This window comes from Ambystoma mexicanum, chromosome 3p (genome assembly GCF_040938575.1).
Source record: "Ambystoma mexicanum isolate Mex_15411 chromosome 3p, UKY_AmexF1_1, whole genome shotgun sequence".
NCBI lineage: Eukaryota > Metazoa > Chordata > Amphibia > Caudata > Ambystomatidae > Ambystoma > Ambystoma mexicanum.
Window position 1 is genome coordinate 871,821,350 of NC_090925.1, and position 18,738 is coordinate 871,840,087.

Sequence of the window (18,738 nt, forward strand, 5' to 3'; positions counted from 1 at the left end):
TCTATCTACTTGCGAGTAGAGTACACAATAGTGCTATGTTCATTGGTCTTATTGCTATTGACTTGAGTTTCCATTGCTATGCTATCAATAGATCTATTTATTTTCCTCTTTGTCTATTGTCATCGAATTGCATCCTTCGGGGGTCCAGTCTATAATGTAAGCATGTTTCCTTCTCGTGCAAGACAGAACATCCAAGGGACGAGTCACATGTTCAGATTTTAGTCACATCATTTATACATTTCTGCAACTTATGCAAATACTAAGCCGCACATAATGAACTGGTATAGTTCCTGCGACCAAAACAAACCTTGCATTGATCATTGTATGATTCATTTACTTTTGTATCAAAACTTTATTCATGAAGCTTGTATAATAATGTCGATATTTACCTTCAGATTTATCAACAATGCCTGCCTGTTCGATTAGAGGTTGCCCTTCGAAGACCCATGCGAAATCTGAAGGCACTACAATGCATGTATTCCCGAAAACTGTTGATCGAATAAGAGAATGGGTCAGACATTGCAGATATCCACTGGATGAGCTGGAAAGTAGAGTCCAACAAGTCTTACAGGACAAGAGGGGTGATCGATACCGCCTCTGCAGCCGGCACTTTTCCTTGGACATGTACACAGCATCTTGGGTAACAAAGAAGAATAAATGGCGAACGACACGGAAATTGCTCGAAAACGCTATTCCCGCTCTATTCGTCCACATTCCGCCACCGGTGAGTCAAGTGTCCGGATTTAGCTTTAGGCCTTGCGGTAGTGTGTAGGTAGCCGAATGGATTAATTGATATTGTAGGTGTTCTATCCCTTGTAATAATTTCGATATTGATATGAGTGTATAGCTTTTTGAATAATGACATTTATCAATATATTCTTTTTCTATTTCATAACCCACAAACGCAATGTATATATATATATATATGGGGACAGGGAACTGTGCTGTATTGAGCATTTTTCAAGTATTCTGTCGGCTTACATGGCTATTTTTAATATTGGCATTTCATTATAAATCATTAATTGACCTTTACAACTTCTTGACTATCCCTTGAACCTGAAGCAAGAACATTCTACATCCTTGACGTGGTCGCAGTTATCAACCACTTCTAGTGCGTATCAGGTAATCTTACTAGGCTAATCCGCTACATACTTGTTTTATGCATGTCAAGCAATAGTTTTATTCTATCGTGTAATTATTTTACCGAATGTTTGGTTACTGCTTTCCAATTGATATACACCTTAGTTATCGTCCACTGGTGTTTCTTTTCAGTTATAATTAGTATTATCCATACTAATGCAAGTACTGTCTTTCAGGGAGATGCTGAAGCGTCCGCCACATCTACAACATTTCTAGATGTTCTTCACCAGCAGGAGGTATGGATACTGACAGCTCCATGGAGCGTCATCATCAGAGCTGGAATTCTTGTTGTTTGATTGTTCTACACAATGTTTCATTCGTGGTTAGCCGTTGATATGTACCTGTGCTGTCGACCCCAAGTGTGTGTTATGTTTTCACTATTGTAATTCTCACTAATGCAAGTACTATGTTTCAGGCAGTTGATGGAGCGTCAACCCCTGCACTTGATGCGGAGCCTGACATTCAAGTAATTCCAGGGGAAGTGGAAGCGGGACCATGCGTATACGAATCGGCGCAACAGCTTTTGGAAGTGTGCACTACATTTGCAACATCCATAGATATTCTTCAGCAGCACGAGGTATGGATACTGACAGCTCCATCATGCGTGATCATATAACGTGATTCCATTTGCTATACTTTCTTCCCTATTAACGCAAGTGCTGTGTTTCAGGGAGACGACGGAGCTTCCACTACAATCACAACATCCCATTTAGATGATGCAGATGTAAATAAATCGGAGAAATAACATGATGAAATGTGATCATATTTAGATTTTCCTTGATTCTTTTAGACAATGCATCATTTGTGGTTATCTCTTTATATGTACCTGTGCGTTCGACCCCAAGTGTGTGTTATGTTTCCAATATTGAAAACCATACTAATGCAAGTACTGTGTTTCAGGGAGACGACGGAGCTTCCACTACAATCACAATATCCCATTTTGATGATGCCGATGTAAAGGAATCAGAGAAATAAGTCGATGAAATCTGCATATTTATATTTTCCTTGATTGTTTTAGACAATGCATCATTTGTGGTTATCTCTTTATATGTACCTGTGCCGTCGACCCCAAGTGTGTGTTATGTTTCCAATATTGAAAACCATACTAATGCAAGTAATGTGTTTCAGGGAGATGCTGATGCCTCCTCTCCAATACAACCATTCATGGCAGTCCATGCAGAGCCAGAGGTATGGATACTGACAGTTCCATCAAAATAGATCATCACAGGTCTAATACTTGTCGTTTGATTGTTGCACACAATGTTTAAATCGTGTTTGGCTATTGAGATGTACCTGTGTGTTCGTCCTCACGTGTGTTTTATGCTAACAATATTTTGATACATAATAATGAAAGTACTATGTTTCAGGGAGACGATGGAGCCTCATTCCGTGCTGTCTATGCGGATACAGAAAATATAGTCGTTGCAGCGCAAGAGGAAGGGAGGACATGCCGAAATGAATCGGAGCTACAGCGTGCAGATGTTGAAGGTCGAGTCAAAAAAGTTGCAAAGAAAAAACCCCAAAAAAGCTTAGTTACAAACAGTTCATAACTTTAAAAAAATGTTTGTGCTGGGGACTATTTTATGTTTTTTTCCAGTCAATTGGACTACACTTTATCTTGTGTTTAAACTGAACATCCCTTTTCCAATCTCTCCTCTAGTTACCCGTGGGTGTCAGAACTATACATACACAGACAGTGAAGCGAATGAGAGATGTTGCTTGCCAGACCATGTACACTATGGAAGAACTATTAATTGAGGCGAGGCGTGTTCAGGCTCGAGATGCTCATGTCCAATGGCCAGAACATGAATTAACTGTGTTTCGAGAATACAGCAAAGTTGCATTGGACCATTGCTACAGTGCGACCGCACCACCACAAGAAGATGATATTGAATGTATTGAAGATAGCTCTGAAGTAGTTGCAGATCAATTCACACAATCTGCACCCGCCAAAAAATTGCCACCCAAAAACATGTCGACATTGTTGTGTTCTCCCATCAATGTTGAAGTAGCAGATGTCGAAATGACAGAGAATGAACCAGCCGCAGCATCCATAGACACATCAGAACTTGATAGCAGCAATATTACTTTCCAATGTGTTGAAATCTCCGCAACGTCACAGGCCGAAACAACGTTGACACAGGATGACAGTCTAATGAAAGAGAGCAAATACATTGTATTTGACAGTTGTTTGATGGATATTATAAGTATGCTGAAATGTGGGCATTCAGTTAGAGGGAAAGAATGTGGGAAGCCATTGATTAATGTGACTCGTCAAATAAAAGGCAGTAACGTCAAAATAAATGCTGCCTGTCGATTAAATCATAGGTTCTCATGGTCTGCACAAACGATGCTGGGGAAAATGCCAGCAGGCAATCTACTCTATGCAGCTGCATCACTTTTTAGTGGCTCCAGTTTTAGAAAGTTAGAGGCTTTCTTTCAGTTTGTGGGCCTCCATTTCATTTCTAAATCGCTGTACTACATATACCAACATGATTATCTGTTTCCGGCCATTAGTGATGCTTGGAAAATTGAACAATTGTCTCTAGAAAGTACATTTGAAGGGAAACGTTTCAGGCTAGCCGGCGATGGACAGTGCGACAGCCCTGGATTTTCTGCCAAGTACTGCACCTACCACTTTCAGGACATGGATAGTAAGAAAATTGTGAGTTTGGTGGTCGTGCAGGTAACACAATGTACATCCTCAGTGGCCATGGAGAAACTAGGATTTATAAAATCAGTGGAATATCTACAATCAAGGGGAATGCACATCGACCTCATAGCCACGGACAGACACGTTTCAATTGCGAAGACAATGAGAGAGCAGTTCCCGCTTATTAATCATCAATTTGACGCATGGCATCTTGCTAAATCAATCAGTAAGAAAATCTCGGCTGCAGGAAAAAAAAAAGGTTTTGAAAGTATTTTGCAGTGGTCCCAGTCTATCACCAACCATCTTTGGTGGAGCTCAAAAACTTGTGAAGGGTCAGTGGAAATACTACTTGAAAAATGGCGGTCACTGATGCACCACTGTACCAACGTTCCCCTGGTAGAAAACCTACATTTCCACCAATGTGAACATGACCCTTTGTCCCCAGAGGAGGCAAGGAAGAAGAAGTGGTTGATTCCATCTTCACCAACACACAAAGCCATTGAGAAGATTGTTTTCGACAAAACTCTATCAAGAGATTTGAGAGGACTGACAGAATTCTGTCACACAGGAGATTTGGAGGTGTTCCACAATATGTGCCTAAAGTACAGGCCAAAGCGCTTGCATTTTAGCTTTCGGGGCATGAAACATCGCACTCTACTAGCGGTCTTGGCCCATAACAGCAATGTCGGACGTGAACAATCTAGGACTAGGGGTAAAGTAAGGATGCCTTGCTACTACACTAAGGTGTTTTCAAAATGAAGTAAGCAATGGGTGATCAAACCAGTCTATAATGAAATGCAATTCGACTTTGTGAAAGGCCTTATTGTTGCTGTGTTAGAGAAGCACAGATATGGAATTTTGGACCTTTCTGTGCAGAGCAGTGATCCATTGCCACCGAACATTGCAACTGTGCCATGTCCACCCGAAGCACAGCTGGTTGTGAACTACAAATCCCGGTTTAAATAATTGCAATACGATTGTCTTTTTGTAAATAAATGTTATTGTACAGTGTACCTGTAACCCTAACCCCTACCTTCACCATCATGGGTGGCGAACAAGCTGGGTGTCATCTTTGAATTCTCTCTATTCACCTCATATATGTGTATGTATATATTTTTCTCATGTCTCATCTCATGTAAATGTAAATGCTGCGCACTGTTGCGCACTGTTAACAGTGGGGAGGCTTGCGTATTGCAAATAATAAAACAAACAAACAAACAATAAATCTCACTTTTAAATCAACTCCTGCGGTACTTTATACTTTCCCTGACCTTCCGCCAAAAATTAAATGTCTCCATAGTTATGATTCTTTGGGGCTGCAAAGCTCGCAGACAACGGGGAAAAAATTGGGGGCCTTAGAACGCACCAAGCGGGCCGTGGCATTTGGGAGAGAAGCCAGTTCGCATTTGCACATTGTGGCGCACTACATAGAGGGATTCTAAACTTCAAGTTCTCACAGATGCCTTTACTACGGGATGTTGCAAATAATGAATGCGAAGGACAGCGGCTTTGATTTTCAGCTCGCGCCCAGAAGAGGCCCACAAGTCGCACTGGAAGTATAAGGGTCTATTGTTTTTTTACCTTGAGACAGGGACCATGCCGAAAGAACTTCATTTGAAGGGGGTGCGCAATAACGTAAGAGACGATAAGGCAGAAAATTCAGAAACTAGACCGAGTTTCATTTTAGTTCAGAATACGAAAAATCGTTGTCAAGAGCACAGTCGGATTTACAGACTGCATTATGCAGAGACACAATTGAAATTTCAAATATAATGTGAGTAAATATTTAGACGCTTTTATACCGGAATGAAGAATTAATGAATGAATGCATGAATAAATGAATGAATGAAGAGCTTGCAAAAGCAAGGAAAACGTTTTCGTAGTGGGCACATGGGCATGCAGGTCCACAGGTCTCACCGATCACAGTCCTTGGCCCAGCCACTTTTCCCTGCACTGCCTACCTGCACTATGGGACTGTCTCTGTATCCTTCAGCCCCTTCTCCCGGCATTTACCTTGCACTTGCCACCAGCTGGCCCTATTATTTATCTTGTATTCTACTAACCATCTACAGCACTTTTACCCCCCCTCTCCCCTTCCCCTTGTGCGATCTGAAAGACACCTGGTCTAGTAGGATCGTTGTCTGTCTGCCCTTGTTCCCCCCCTGCCCCGTCACGCCTTGAAACACTTGTGTATAGGCGCGTTACAAATGCCATATCATATATCATATCATTCCACACGCATGTAGACAAACTGTCGTTTCTCATTGTGTGTAGGCCTCGATTTATTTTGTTACTTGTTTGCATTGATTTTAGAGCCGAACATACTCCATTGAACTATCTTTGCAAGCAAATAGTTTCTGATCGGCCGTATTAAATAAAATATTTTTTTTGTTTTCATAACAGGTATTTGATCCGGTTCTGCTACTGTCATCGGTTTGAGACACCGGCAGATGGTTTTTTCAACAGACACCTGCAGCTTTGTGTGAACAACTGGAGCACACTGACAATTTTATGGGACGATCGCCAAGGGCCCACATGCCCTTACTCTGTACTAGTGGCTAGAACCAATATATCAACCTTTACGATGGACTAGTGCCTAGTTGATGGAACAGGCTTGCGGTTCACCGTGCTTCCAAAGTGCTTCTTTTAACGAAAACCAACACCCTGTGTACCATAAAGGAACAGCGCGTGACTCAATATAAACTTATACGGATTTGCGGATACAGATAAAAGAAAATAAATGGCTTTCGGAGTTCATATGGCAATTGCTGAATATTCTCTAAACATTTAATGTCAAATAAATGTACTTTACCAAATGTACCGTGTTGCTGTTTGATTTTAAAATACAGTTTCATATTCCGAATTGTGGCGCGCTGTGTTGTGAGATGGTCTGTGTTGGTTTCCGGGTTCTGTGTGGAGTCGCGTAGAAGACGACTGGGCGCGTTTGCCTACGCAGCACAGTAACGTCACGGAGAGAGGCGGGGAATATGAATGTTTTGATAATGTCAGGCTCAGGGGCGGGGGATTTGATTTAGTGCCGCGGAAACAGGTCAGCCAGGGCGATGCGGCAAGTGATAAGATTATCACAAAATGGCGGCTCCCTGGTGCCTGTTTTAGCGTGCGTTTAATGGACGAAAACTCGGGTAAGGTCCATAGGAAAGTTTTCTAAAATCGAGCCACTTAGGCTTAAAAAAACATGGCCGACCTGTAGGGACAATAACATTTTTTACTAGACCATGCCTTTAAAGAGTGAGAACATCAATGGGCGGTACATTACTCACACCTGTTCAAAGCTCTGTGAGCAGTGCAGTGGAAACCTCAGGGAGGAGTTGCTACGGGACATCTTCCTTGGTGCCTCTGGCATCTTGAACGGGTTAGGTCATCAACAAGAACAGACAGTGGATGAGTGGACCATCAGCAGCACAGATGATAGGCGCCTATGTTCTGGACAGTTCACCTGCAGTAACTGGTGAAGACCCAGCATCGCACTGGTACAGCAAGCAGTCCACCTGGCCAGCGGCTTTGTGCAAGTTTCTTTTGAATTGCTAAGCTGCCACCGGAAAGTGTGCAGCTCGAGAGAGTCTTTAGTGCAACGGGAGAAATTGCCCCTTACTGCAAGGGAAGTCTTTCAGTGTCAGACGTTGAGCAATTGACATTTATAAAAATGAACAGCCATTTAATTGCAGCAGACTATAACAACATCTACCCATAGCCAGCACACCAGTTTGGATGAATACGATGACATGTTACCCATTACATGTCAGTGCTGAAAAGTGGATTGGCTGTGTTTCTTGTTGCATGAGGTTTATAACCAGATAGCTGTACTAGTGACTTAGATGTCCTGACCAGTTCCTGCTTTGCTGCGAACAACATGGCATTGCTTTTAGAGCCATTGTTTTTATTGAGGTTTGAGGCCTACTATTGTTGCATTCACAACAGCCACTTGTTAATAGTTCCCAGGTTGACCCTGAGAGAACGTACACTCTCTACAGTTCTTGGGCTTTCCGAGAGAGAGCTGACAATTGCTAATGTCATAATGCTTTCATGCTCTCCCACAGTGTGCAGCCACTCCCTAATGTTCACAGGCTCTCCCACTGAATGCAGCCACCCCCTAAAGTTCATAATCTCTCCCACAAAGCGCTGCACATCTCATGTTTAAGGAATACACATAAGAGGACAAGCACGCCCCATGTCTGCTTCATTCCGTCCCTCTGCACAACCACCTATATAAGGGAAGGAGGGTGCTGCAGCAAATGTCTCTCCACCGCAGCATCTTTAAGTGTGTAGTCCATCTCCCCCGGCTGACAGGCATCAGATAACGCAAGCAGTAGGTGCCTGGATGCCCCATCACCTGTTCCTGTGTATTCGGCCTAAATACAGATGCTGCCGGTGGCATGGCGCCTCCAATCACTTGTTTTAGTAGTTCTGGCAACAAGGGCCTGCTGATGCACACAGGTGCTGGCTCCATTGTCACTGAGTGGGTAGGCTAGATGAATGTAGGGATTCCCTGGTGCTTGGCATGGCATACTCAATGACGATAATGTGCTACATCGTGGCCCTGGAAGGTATTTCAACTCAAATTCTCTGCACCCATGGAAGGGGCTGTGGTAGAATCCAAGTCACTGGTGGGGTCAATGGTGTGTGGGCTCATCTGCCTGGTAAATCTTCTAGTGCCTACTGTTGAATGTGGTTGTGCATTGGCGTCATGCTCAAGGTGGGGCACTTTGCCTCTCTGCCCCATGCCTCATTTTCTTACCACAGCTCTTCAGCGAGCTCCAAACCACACACTCCTCACTCTCCAAAATCTCCCCTTGGGCATGTCAAAATTGTACCAACCCCAATACCAAGAGGGCTGAAGGAGGGAAGAGGACTTTGATCCCAGGGAGTGACACTCCAGTGCCTAGCTTACCTTCTCGGCAATGGCAGGAACAGGGCAAGAACTCGCCTCACCACCTCCTCCTCCAACTCTACCCACTCAGGTAGGACCACCGCCTGCTGTGGGACCACCAAAGGCTGGTTTTGACCTGAGACTCCTCCTTATGGATCTTCCCCACCTCTGCATCCATGCCTTTCTGGGTGAAAACCTGTTCTTCCCCTGCAATGGCAACCATTTAGGCATGAATCATCTCATTGTACTCAAGGATGTTTACAGCAACTGTTACAAGGGGCCTGTGCCCATGTTGTCGCCGAACTCCCTTATGCCCTCCTGCTCAATCATAGAAATTAAAATTAATTTTTGAGTGCTCATGCAATTTTTGGAAATGCTTGACGGGGCTGCGTCCAAATGCTTCACTAAATTGATTGAAGAAGACGGTCTAGCCTGTATGTTCCGCTCTAGCACATCGACCAGGGTAGTTTAAATTCAATGCCCCAGAGTGCATCTAAGAGAAACATCTGCAAAGAACATTAGGGTTTCGATTCTGGACTGCTCTTCCCCAGGGTATCAGCAAACGTATCTCATTAACTCATTTGCTCATGTATGCATTTACCTGATGGTGAACTCTGTTAATCTGTCTATTTTTATGGTTCTTTTCCTGTAAGTTTTGTATTGTGTTGTTTTCTGCATTGTGTTTGTAACTGTACTAGGTTATGTTTAATGTGTCTAAATGTTTTTGCAAAACTGTTTTTGGTATTTGCACTTAATAAAAACTTTTATTTTATTGTATTCATTTATTTGTGCTTATGGTGAATACAAACCTCAACACAATATTAAAATCACATAGTATGAAAAACATTACAAAGATTCACAGTATTCAATCACAGGCATCAATCAGAGAGGCATTCAATTAACTAATAATTCATGTTTAAAATAAAATAATTATATAAATATCATCATATACAGCCATCAATAAAATCCTCTTAGAATTCAATTATGAGGAAGTAAAATTGATGATCATCCAGGGAATATGATCCCACCAATTATAACAGTAGAAATCAAATAATACAAAGTTAATTGCTACATTGAAATCTATTGAATCTAAAGGATTTTACTACAACTTCTACTGCAATCAATACTACTACTACTACTGCTACCTGAGGCTGCATTTCAGGATTCAGCACAAAGCACATCTGGCTCTCATGATTCCTCACTTCCTGGTTTGTGCCGGGTTGCCCATGTGGTCAGTAAAGTGGGTGCAAACACTTACATAGCACCATGAATTTGTTAGACTAAGACTAAGTGACTGTTAATATCCTTAGGTCTGATTCAAAGAGGAAATGTATTGGGGCTACGTTGTGTGCTATAAAAAAAGAAAAAAGACTACACAAATTAATGCATAGGTCCCAAAGGATTCATCTCCACAGAAATACGTGGCTCTTGGGGAAAAGGGTCTGACCTGGGGTGCCAGAAGAGGTACATCTCTCACCACCAGAAGAGGTACATCTCATCTGTTTAGAATTTTGCTCTCATTAGTTCAGTGGAACTGAGAGGGATACTGACAACTCCAGAACCTATGGCGTCAGAGCAAAGAAATGTGGCGAGCCAGCCTTTAGAAGAGGATTCTGAAATTCTTCTGTGAGGCAATGCTAAACATTTCTGCAGCTGCAACCTCTCAAGGCTATATAAGTGTTGCCTTGTCAGGGGGCTAATTACAACACTGTTGGATGTAATAAGTGATGTCCACAGTGATGTTATCTATGATGTCAGCAAAATGAGCCAGCTCGTAAATATTATTTCGATCACTGCTGTGTACCAACATTTAGGTTGTTTTATTTTACTGTTATGGCCCAGACGTAGGCTTTCTCCCTCTATCCAGATATCTCTATCCATATATCTCAGATCTAGGTGTTTTGCATTTACTGTTGCGCCTCCAATTTAGAAGTTCACTCTCTGGCCAGGTGAAGTTTAGCCATTCGTCGCACTTAGAGTGAATTGTGAAGATTCACCATGCCGAATTAAGATTAGACCGAATTAAGGAGATTAGTCATTTGTTACAACAGATAGGACAAGTGCTCCAGATGAGATTTGGAAGTGGGAGTATTTTACTCCCTGTTTTTTTAAAGTTGGGAGAAAAATTATTTTTTAGGGAGTAAAAATGTAAGTCCAATTTCCCAGTCCGAGTATTTTATAAGCAACAAAAAAGATGTTTTAACTGGATAACTGAAATATGTTGGTAAAAATTATTTCTTTGCACCAAGTTATTCATACACATTAAAAGATACATGATCACTTCTTCCGATGAGGCAGTTATAACAGTAGTTTCTTCTTGTGTTACTATGTGCACTATTGGTCCAAACATATTCATAGAGCGGTGTGAGTGAAAACAGGGGCACGAGGTCCCTTGTGCCTGTTTCCCATTTTTTGTTGGGAGTAGTTTTACTCCCTATTTTTATTTCATGGGAGTATTTGCCTATTTTTAGGGCGTACAAGTAGCCAATACACCCTTTAGCTGTAGGGCTGGATAGGACATTGTATATTAGCCCCATAGAATAATTTAGCGAGTAGCCAAAGCACTAGCACCCTGCTTCTACTTCCTCAAACACACCACTCAAACACTATACACACCCACAGGGCTAGCCAATCTATACCCAAACACACCACCTAACACGAGCAAGACACATTTAAAACAAACAATCCCAGGCATTGGACTTTACCCGTACGGATACATCAAACCAGTGCACACAATCTCCACCTGCAAGCCAACACACACAGTCGCCAGTTTCTCCTGGTTCTGGATCTATCCTATCATTCTTCCCTCACTAACCAACCCCGTCCTCTTTCTTGCAGAACCGCATGAGCGCCTGGAGATTGCCCTTGGGTGGTATCGGTGCACGGTATAAATCAACATAATAGAACATCATTGTGGCCATACGCTGCGCAACAGGGAGCTCAAAGTTAAGGTAGACTTGATTCAAATGCAAGTGCTGAATATCAGGGGTTCTGTTGCGTTAAATCTGATAACCTTAACCCTCTCTTCAAAAAGGTTTTTTCACTGAATTTCAAAGCTTTAGTTCCTATGTTTTTTCATGTTAAATCTGATCACCTTAACTCTCTCTTAACTAAAGATCTTTCATGGAATTTCAAGGGTTTTGTTACACTATGATGTCTTTTGGGCCCAGTAGATATGGTCTTCGGCCTTGACCACTGTGCTTGTTGCACCAATATGTTTCTTTGTGTTCCACTAGACATGGCCTTCGCCATAGCCTCTGCACATGTTGCACCAATATTTTTCTTTGGTAGCCATTGGGCATGGCCAGTGGCCACGGCCTTCGTCCTTGCCCACTGTACTTGTTGCATAAATATATTTCTTTGAAGCTCACTAGCAATGGCCTTTGACTGTGGCCACAGTACATGTTTCACCAATACGCTTCTTTGAGGCCCAGTAGCCATGACCTTCGCCCATAACTAGTGGCCACGGCCGTGCACCAATAGGTTTCTTTGAGGCCCACTAGCCCTGGCCTTCTGCTGTGGCTACTATGCATGTTGCACCTATAGTTTTCTTTGTGGCCCACTGGCCATGGCCTTTGGCATTGGCCACTGCACATGTTGCACCAAAACGTTTATTTGGAGCCCACTAGTTGCCACGGCGAACTGTACATGTTGCACCAATTGGTTCCTTTGGGCCAAGTAGCCATAGCTTTCAGCCATGGTCAGTGGCCAAGGCCTTTGGCCATAGACACTGTACATGTTGTCGCAATAGTTTTCTTTGGGGCCCACTAGCTATGGCCTTTGGCTGTGGCCACTGTACATGTTGCAACAATAGGTTTCTTTAGGGCCCACTAGCTATGGCCTTTGACTACAGCCATAAATGTTGCACCAATAGTTTTCTTTGGGGCCCACTAGCTATGGCCTATGGCCAAGGCCAGTTGCAACAGCAAGCTGTACATGCTGCACCAATAGGTCCCTTTGGGCCCACTAGCCATAGCTTTTGCCCATTGCCAGTGGCCAAGGCCTTCGGCCATGGACACGTTACATGCTGCACCAATAGGTTTCTTTGGGGCACACTAGCCATGGCCTTTGGCAGTGGCCACTGTACATGGTACACCAAAGGGTTTCTTTAGGGCCCACTAACCATGAATGGCCAATGTGCATGTTGCACCAATTGCACCAATAGTTTTCTTTGGGGGCTCGCTAGCCATCTAGCCATGGCTTTCAGCCATGGCCACTGTACATGTTGCACCAATAGGTCCTTTTGGGCCCACTAGCCATAGCTTTCGCCCATTTTCAGTGGCCAAGGCCTTTGGGCATGGACATGTTGCACCAATAGGTTTCTTTAGGGTCCACTAGCCATGGACTTTGGCTATGGCCATAAATGTTGCACCAATCGTTTTCTTTGGGGCCCACTAGCTATGGCCTATGGCCATTGCTAGTGGCCACGGCCTTCGCCTGTGGCCACATACATATTGAACCAATATATTTCTTTGGAGCCCACTAGCCATGGCCTTTGGCCATGACCAGTTGCAACAGCGAGCTGCACATGATGCACCAATAGGTCCGTTTGGGCCCACTAGCCATAGCTTTCGCCCAGTGCCAGTGGCCAAGGCCTTCAGCCATGGACATGTTACATGTTGCACCATTAAGTTTCTTTGGGGCCCACTAGCCATGGCCTTTGGTCAAGGCCAGTAGCATGGAGAACCATTACCCCTGCCCAGTAGATGTGATCACTGTAGGTGTAACATTTCCTTTTTTCCACTCTATTCTAATTGCTGCGGGATTCCCCCGATAATCCAAAAATGTTTGAACATTTAAAAATATTCCCAGTCTTCTCAGGCACGCACCAAGTGCCCCCTCCTCTTTACATGGTCCTCTCATTCCCCACAGCTTTTTTTCCCAACTTGGCCCTCTCCCATTACCCCTTTCACTCTTTAATTTATGTGACGCATTTTCTTTTCCAAGCACATCTTACGTTATAGACTCAGGAATCTTGCGAGATTGCCCCGGTACTCTCCCGATAACCTGAAACCTTTTTAACTGTAACTGGCTCCGCAGACCACCCCAACTCTCCAATTTCTCATGTTAAACTCCTTCCTGCTCCCCAACTCTATCCTGATGCAATTGCATCCCTTTTCCTCCTCCAAATAGCCTTTTGAGCACTTTTCGTGTTCGCATTCCCCCGGTATTACCCTGGTAATCGCTTGAATCAAGTGAAAAGAAAATGGTGGATTTTCATTTCGTAACAGCCACTCTGCTGCAAAATACCATGGGAGATATACCTATTTATTGTGAAGCAGTGGACACACTCTTCCCCGTCAAATATTTTTAAAACTACTGCACTGATTTACCCCAAATCTGTCTTGGAAATGAAGTCAATGCTTTGTGCCCAAGTTGTTTTTTATTTGGTCCAAATCCATCCAGCAGTTTTTGCGTTTTGGCTTTACCGAATCTGAACTTTTTACCTGTGGGAAATTAATGGGTTTAGGCCATAAAAAGTGTTTTTTTGCTTTGTTGATAACCTTTTTTTCATTTTTTAACGAATCTTTCACAAAACATCCAGTCTGGGGGGTGCGTGAGGAAAAGTCATCCAAATCTGTCATGCAAGTCAAATGTTATAAGCAATAGAATTTTCAGATTTACTATGACTGAAGGATATTGCCCTATTATATTTATATATGCAGTTGACACCCAACTCTTTTTCAACCTTCCCGCGGAACCTATTCCCACTTCCTCTATCATTCCCGACTGCCTGTCTGCTATCCAGTCTTGTTGCGCCTCTAATGATCTCTGTCTCAATGCCAGCAAGAGTGAGATCCTTCCTATTGGGACTCCTGTTCCTTCTTTGATCCCTTCACTCTGGCCACACTCTCTGGGTTCTCCCCCCTTCTTCTGAAGCCAGAAACCTTGGAGTCATCTTTGACTCCTTTCTCTTTCCTGATATCCTGGACCTTCCCATGAAGGCCCATTTCCAACTCCACCTCTTCAGAGGTAACCTCCCTTTCCTCCCTTTCCACCTGAAACTCAATGTCTCTAGAGCTCTGGTACGTTCTAGGCTAAACTATTGCAACAGCCTCTTCCTTAATCTACCCTCTTCCTCTCCCCGCCCCCACCAGCTAACCCAAAATAGGGCTGCAAGACTTATCCTTGGCCTCAAGCCCTAAAATCTCTCCACTGGCTCCCGGTTGCTGCAAGGATCAAATTCAAATCCCACTTCATCATCCATAAGGCTGTCTGGGGCCAGGGACCACGCTATCCACAACTGGCTCTCCACAAATACTCTCCCTCCAGATCTCTCTGATCTTCTGGCTTCAGCTTCCTGCTTGTCAAGCACTTCTCTAAGCAGCAAGTGTGTGGCTGATCTCCTTCCTTGGATGGCTCCCTCCTCTGGAACAGCCTCCTCCTTCTTCTTCATCTTGAGCCAGATCTCCTCAAATTCCACAAGCTCCTCAAGACTTTCCTCTTCTCCTCCTCCTTCCCCCTATCCCTCCCGTGCTAAACCCCAGTCGCTGAGATTGGTGACCTGGGCCCTTATGTTTCCTTCAGGGCCCTGGACTTCTGTCTAATCGCCTGCAGCCTCCTACCTCCCCCTGTACTAGCCTTTGGGCACCCACTGGCCTGAGTTGTCTCACAAGCCTGCACTTATTGTACTTGCAGGTGACCACACTCCTACCAAGTGGTCACTGCCTGGCACTTACCAGTTGCCCTGCAACTGGCTTTCTGGCACTTCCCCTTCTGTTGAACCTCTAGCACTTGCCCACCTCCCTGTCCTTTCTCTCTCGCTGCACTTGCACGTTCCAAATGTTCTCAACGCCTTGTAGGACCACATTTGCCTTTTGCTCATCATTGTCATTTTATTCAACTGTCTTGTTTTGTTACCTTGTTCCCTCCCCTTTTCCCTTTGGGTGCTTTGAAACACAAGAATGTATGTAGGAATTATGCCACTGAAATGCCATCCAAATCTGTAATATCTCCTATCCAGCACCTTCCGAAGGCTTTTATGTAAACGTCCTTTTATTTGTTACCATATAGAACTTAAACCAGAGCCCAAGGGGCATTAGAGTGCTATATATATTAACACACACAAATTTAGCATAGACTTCTTTTTCGTTCTATGGGCTTTTATCTTAGTAGGGTGCACATCTCAGAGAAAGACCTGTAAGCGTTTGTGACCCTTTCTGTGAGATTGTGATGCTTTCTTGATGAAGGTGTCAAAAAGGAAGTGGAATCCTGTAAACCTCAGATTCTTTTTCTTCTTCACATCCCCACTGTTTTATATTAGTTAAGGACAATGGCACAAAGGAAGAAGGCGACGGGAAACAGTATTGAAGGATTCACACCCTTTATTTCTCTATCCATCTTTCTCCGTCCACATCCCTCGTAAAGTGCCTTCCCTCCTAGATCCCTCCTCTTCCTCTTTCCTCAGTCCCCTGCCCCTTTCTCTCTGTTCATTCCTCTAAAGTGACCTAGTCAGGACACAACACCCACTAGGAAAAAAGTGGAAATGCTGACCGCCCTGTCCCTGCTTGAAGACCGGCATTACATGAATCGCCATGATTCCGATTGCTTTGTACTGGTGGAAATGGAGGCAGGGATTCTTGGTCCCTCCACAGTTCTATGTGAAAATGTCTCCAGGGGAAAAGTCACCACGTAGGCGATTTTCTTTTCCCCTGTTCCCCTAAAAGCCTTGCCCCACATATTCTAGGACAGGTTTTAATTACTATACTAACTCGAGTCCTAGAATATTTAGGGAAAGGCTTGATTGACGTGGGAGTGCAAATTTGGGGAAATGTCACCCCCTGGCAACCTTTTCGCAGGTGACTTTATCATTTGATATCCCCTCCACCCACATCAGAATAAGAAGCACGCTGAGTTGCTGACGGGTTTCATTCACAGAGCAGTGCCCCTACTCTGTCCAAGAAAATACATTGAGTGTGTGCGTCCTGTTTTTCAGTATCCAAATTAAAATTATATGTAGCTATATAATTTTATGAGCCTATATGTGTCTACACTCTTTTAACCTTTGAAAGTATTTTGCTACCTCCTTAGGACCACTTCATAGAGGGACAATGAGCTGTTAACTAATTCTGGATTGGTCAATCAGGATTGCGTTGGCCCATAGTGACGCTATTTCTCAATAACCCTAAATTGGCATAGAAGTACATGCTAGCCAATTGCTGATCATGTTGACTTGGGGTTTTCTTTTTTACGATTGGACTCAGGGGTTATCAAGCCATCCTGCACTGTTTTAATTCCTTTCGAGATGTCACCCTTCTCTGGGCATTTCAATGTTTTCCAGTAGCCCTGCAGGGAAAGAACCTTTTTTATTGCATAAAACAATTCTGTGTAAGCTAATTATCATGATAATCATCAATTGTGGGACAATGCCATGCATCTATGCATGTTGATCTGAAGGACATTTGGGACTACTAACTCCACCAATGGCCTGGCGGTCCAACCAGCTTTAAAAGCGGAGTTGCAAGGGTCATATGTGAAGCCCCTTCACTGTTTGCACAGTGAATAAGGTGACCCCGCATTTACTAAAGTTAGTGAGGGTTAAGTCTCTGACGGAAGTCCCACTAATGCTTACTCTAATCACTTCTAACAGCAAGCCCCTTCTGTGCATCCACCCTTTCTTCCCTCTCCAATGCCCCCCACTCTTTGCAAGGATGCTCAGAGGTCGGGTGGAGAATGGCTTATCTTACCTTTCCTCATGAATGCAGAGACAGACTGGTCCATGTACTTGCTAGGCACTACCCCGTAGTTGACCATCGGGTTGTCCTTCATTTCTTGGAAGGATGTGTGATGCAGGATCTTCTCAAGTAAATCATCCGACACATCACGGTCTAGGAAGCGCAGCACCTTAAGGACCTCACGCCTCGGGTCCTGTGCGGGAGGAGAAAGAGAACTGTCACGGACGGATTTTAAAGCTCTCCTCTGAGATTCTTCACCAGAAAAACGTTTGGAGGAAAAACAAATGGAGAAACATGGTGGCTAGTAAATATGGGCATCCATTTTGAGGTTCACTCTCTTGTAAAAACAATATAATTTTGGGCGTGTGAAAAAATAGCATACAAAGGCCAACCTGAGGTTGGACCCATGACTCTCAGGTGCCTTCCATGTGTGCACCATGAACCCACTGAACAGTGTCCTAAATTTGAACGCATGTAGGAACCAATAAGCTGGAGTCAAGAGTTAAACAATAAAACAAGTAAAGCCCACCTGTACCAAACTGGCCCGGCTGTTCTTCGCTCCAACCGTGATTGACATATATGAACACGCCTTAGATTAATTATACAGTCACGTTATCCTAACTGAAGCAACTTTGCAAAGCGGGGCTCTCTTTAGCCAAAAATAGTGATGCAATGCTCTAGCCCATTTGTCTGTGCCCATTACTACTGTAGTGGTCTCCCAGGACTGAGGCTTGTCCAAGGGGATATTTTGCACTTTATTTTTAAATATCTTTTTTTATTTCAAGTTGCACAACAAAATACAGACACATCGAAAACATACGGTGAGAAAAAACCCATACCCTCGTCCCACTGCCCAACTCTCCCCAACCCCACAACTAGATGGTTGAGATGAAAAAGAAAAAACGTATATTATACAGTTGCAGAAAATAGATAACTGTAACTGCAACTGTGCTAGTAATTCCACTGTGAAACATGTGCCACAAATCATATCAACGAGAAAAACAGGATCACACTTATGGTCAGTGAAGATACAATCTCCTTGTACTGTATCGTTCTGGTCAGCCGTCCATGCCCTATCTTGACTCTGTAGGGGAATCAACCCTAAGGTGATATGACCGGAAGGGGGCCAAATAATCAAGTGGTTTTGCTCCAGGGGGGGAGTTAGGAAGCATAAGATGTTTCACGATGTTCACAGATCTTCAGCATTTTAACCCATTCCCTCACCACAGGAGGTTTCGTCCTCATCCATATTTTTGCTCTGGGAACCACAGAGGTCGTAGCCAGCAATTTCCTCTCAGCTCTAATGGGAACATCAAAAAAGGCCAACAGCCATGCCACAGGGGAATCACGAGGACAGCCCGGGACCATTTCATCCATAATCC

General features: G+C 43.7%; 1 protein-coding gene across 2 annotated transcripts in view; it reads right to left on the bottom strand.

Moving 5' to 3' along the window:
- LOC138581034 (sulfotransferase 1 family member D1-like) overlaps nucleotides 1-18,738 on the bottom strand; it is a 297,474-nt gene that overhangs the window by 18,580 nt on the left and 260,156 nt on the right. The window contains exons 7-8 of one of the 2 annotated variants that reach the window (XR_011304411.1): nucleotides 17,369-17,549; nucleotides 8,703-8,888 (exon numbers count right to left, since the gene is read on the bottom strand). Coding sequence is in view for 1 of the 2 variants with exons in the window: in XM_069652058.1 (XP_069508159.1) it covers nucleotides 17,369-17,549 (181 nt within the window). In the remaining variant the exon portion in view is untranslated. The remainder of the gene's footprint in view (nucleotides 1-8,702; nucleotides 8,889-17,368; nucleotides 17,550-18,738) is intronic. The other variant, XM_069652058.1, reaches the window with a different exon arrangement.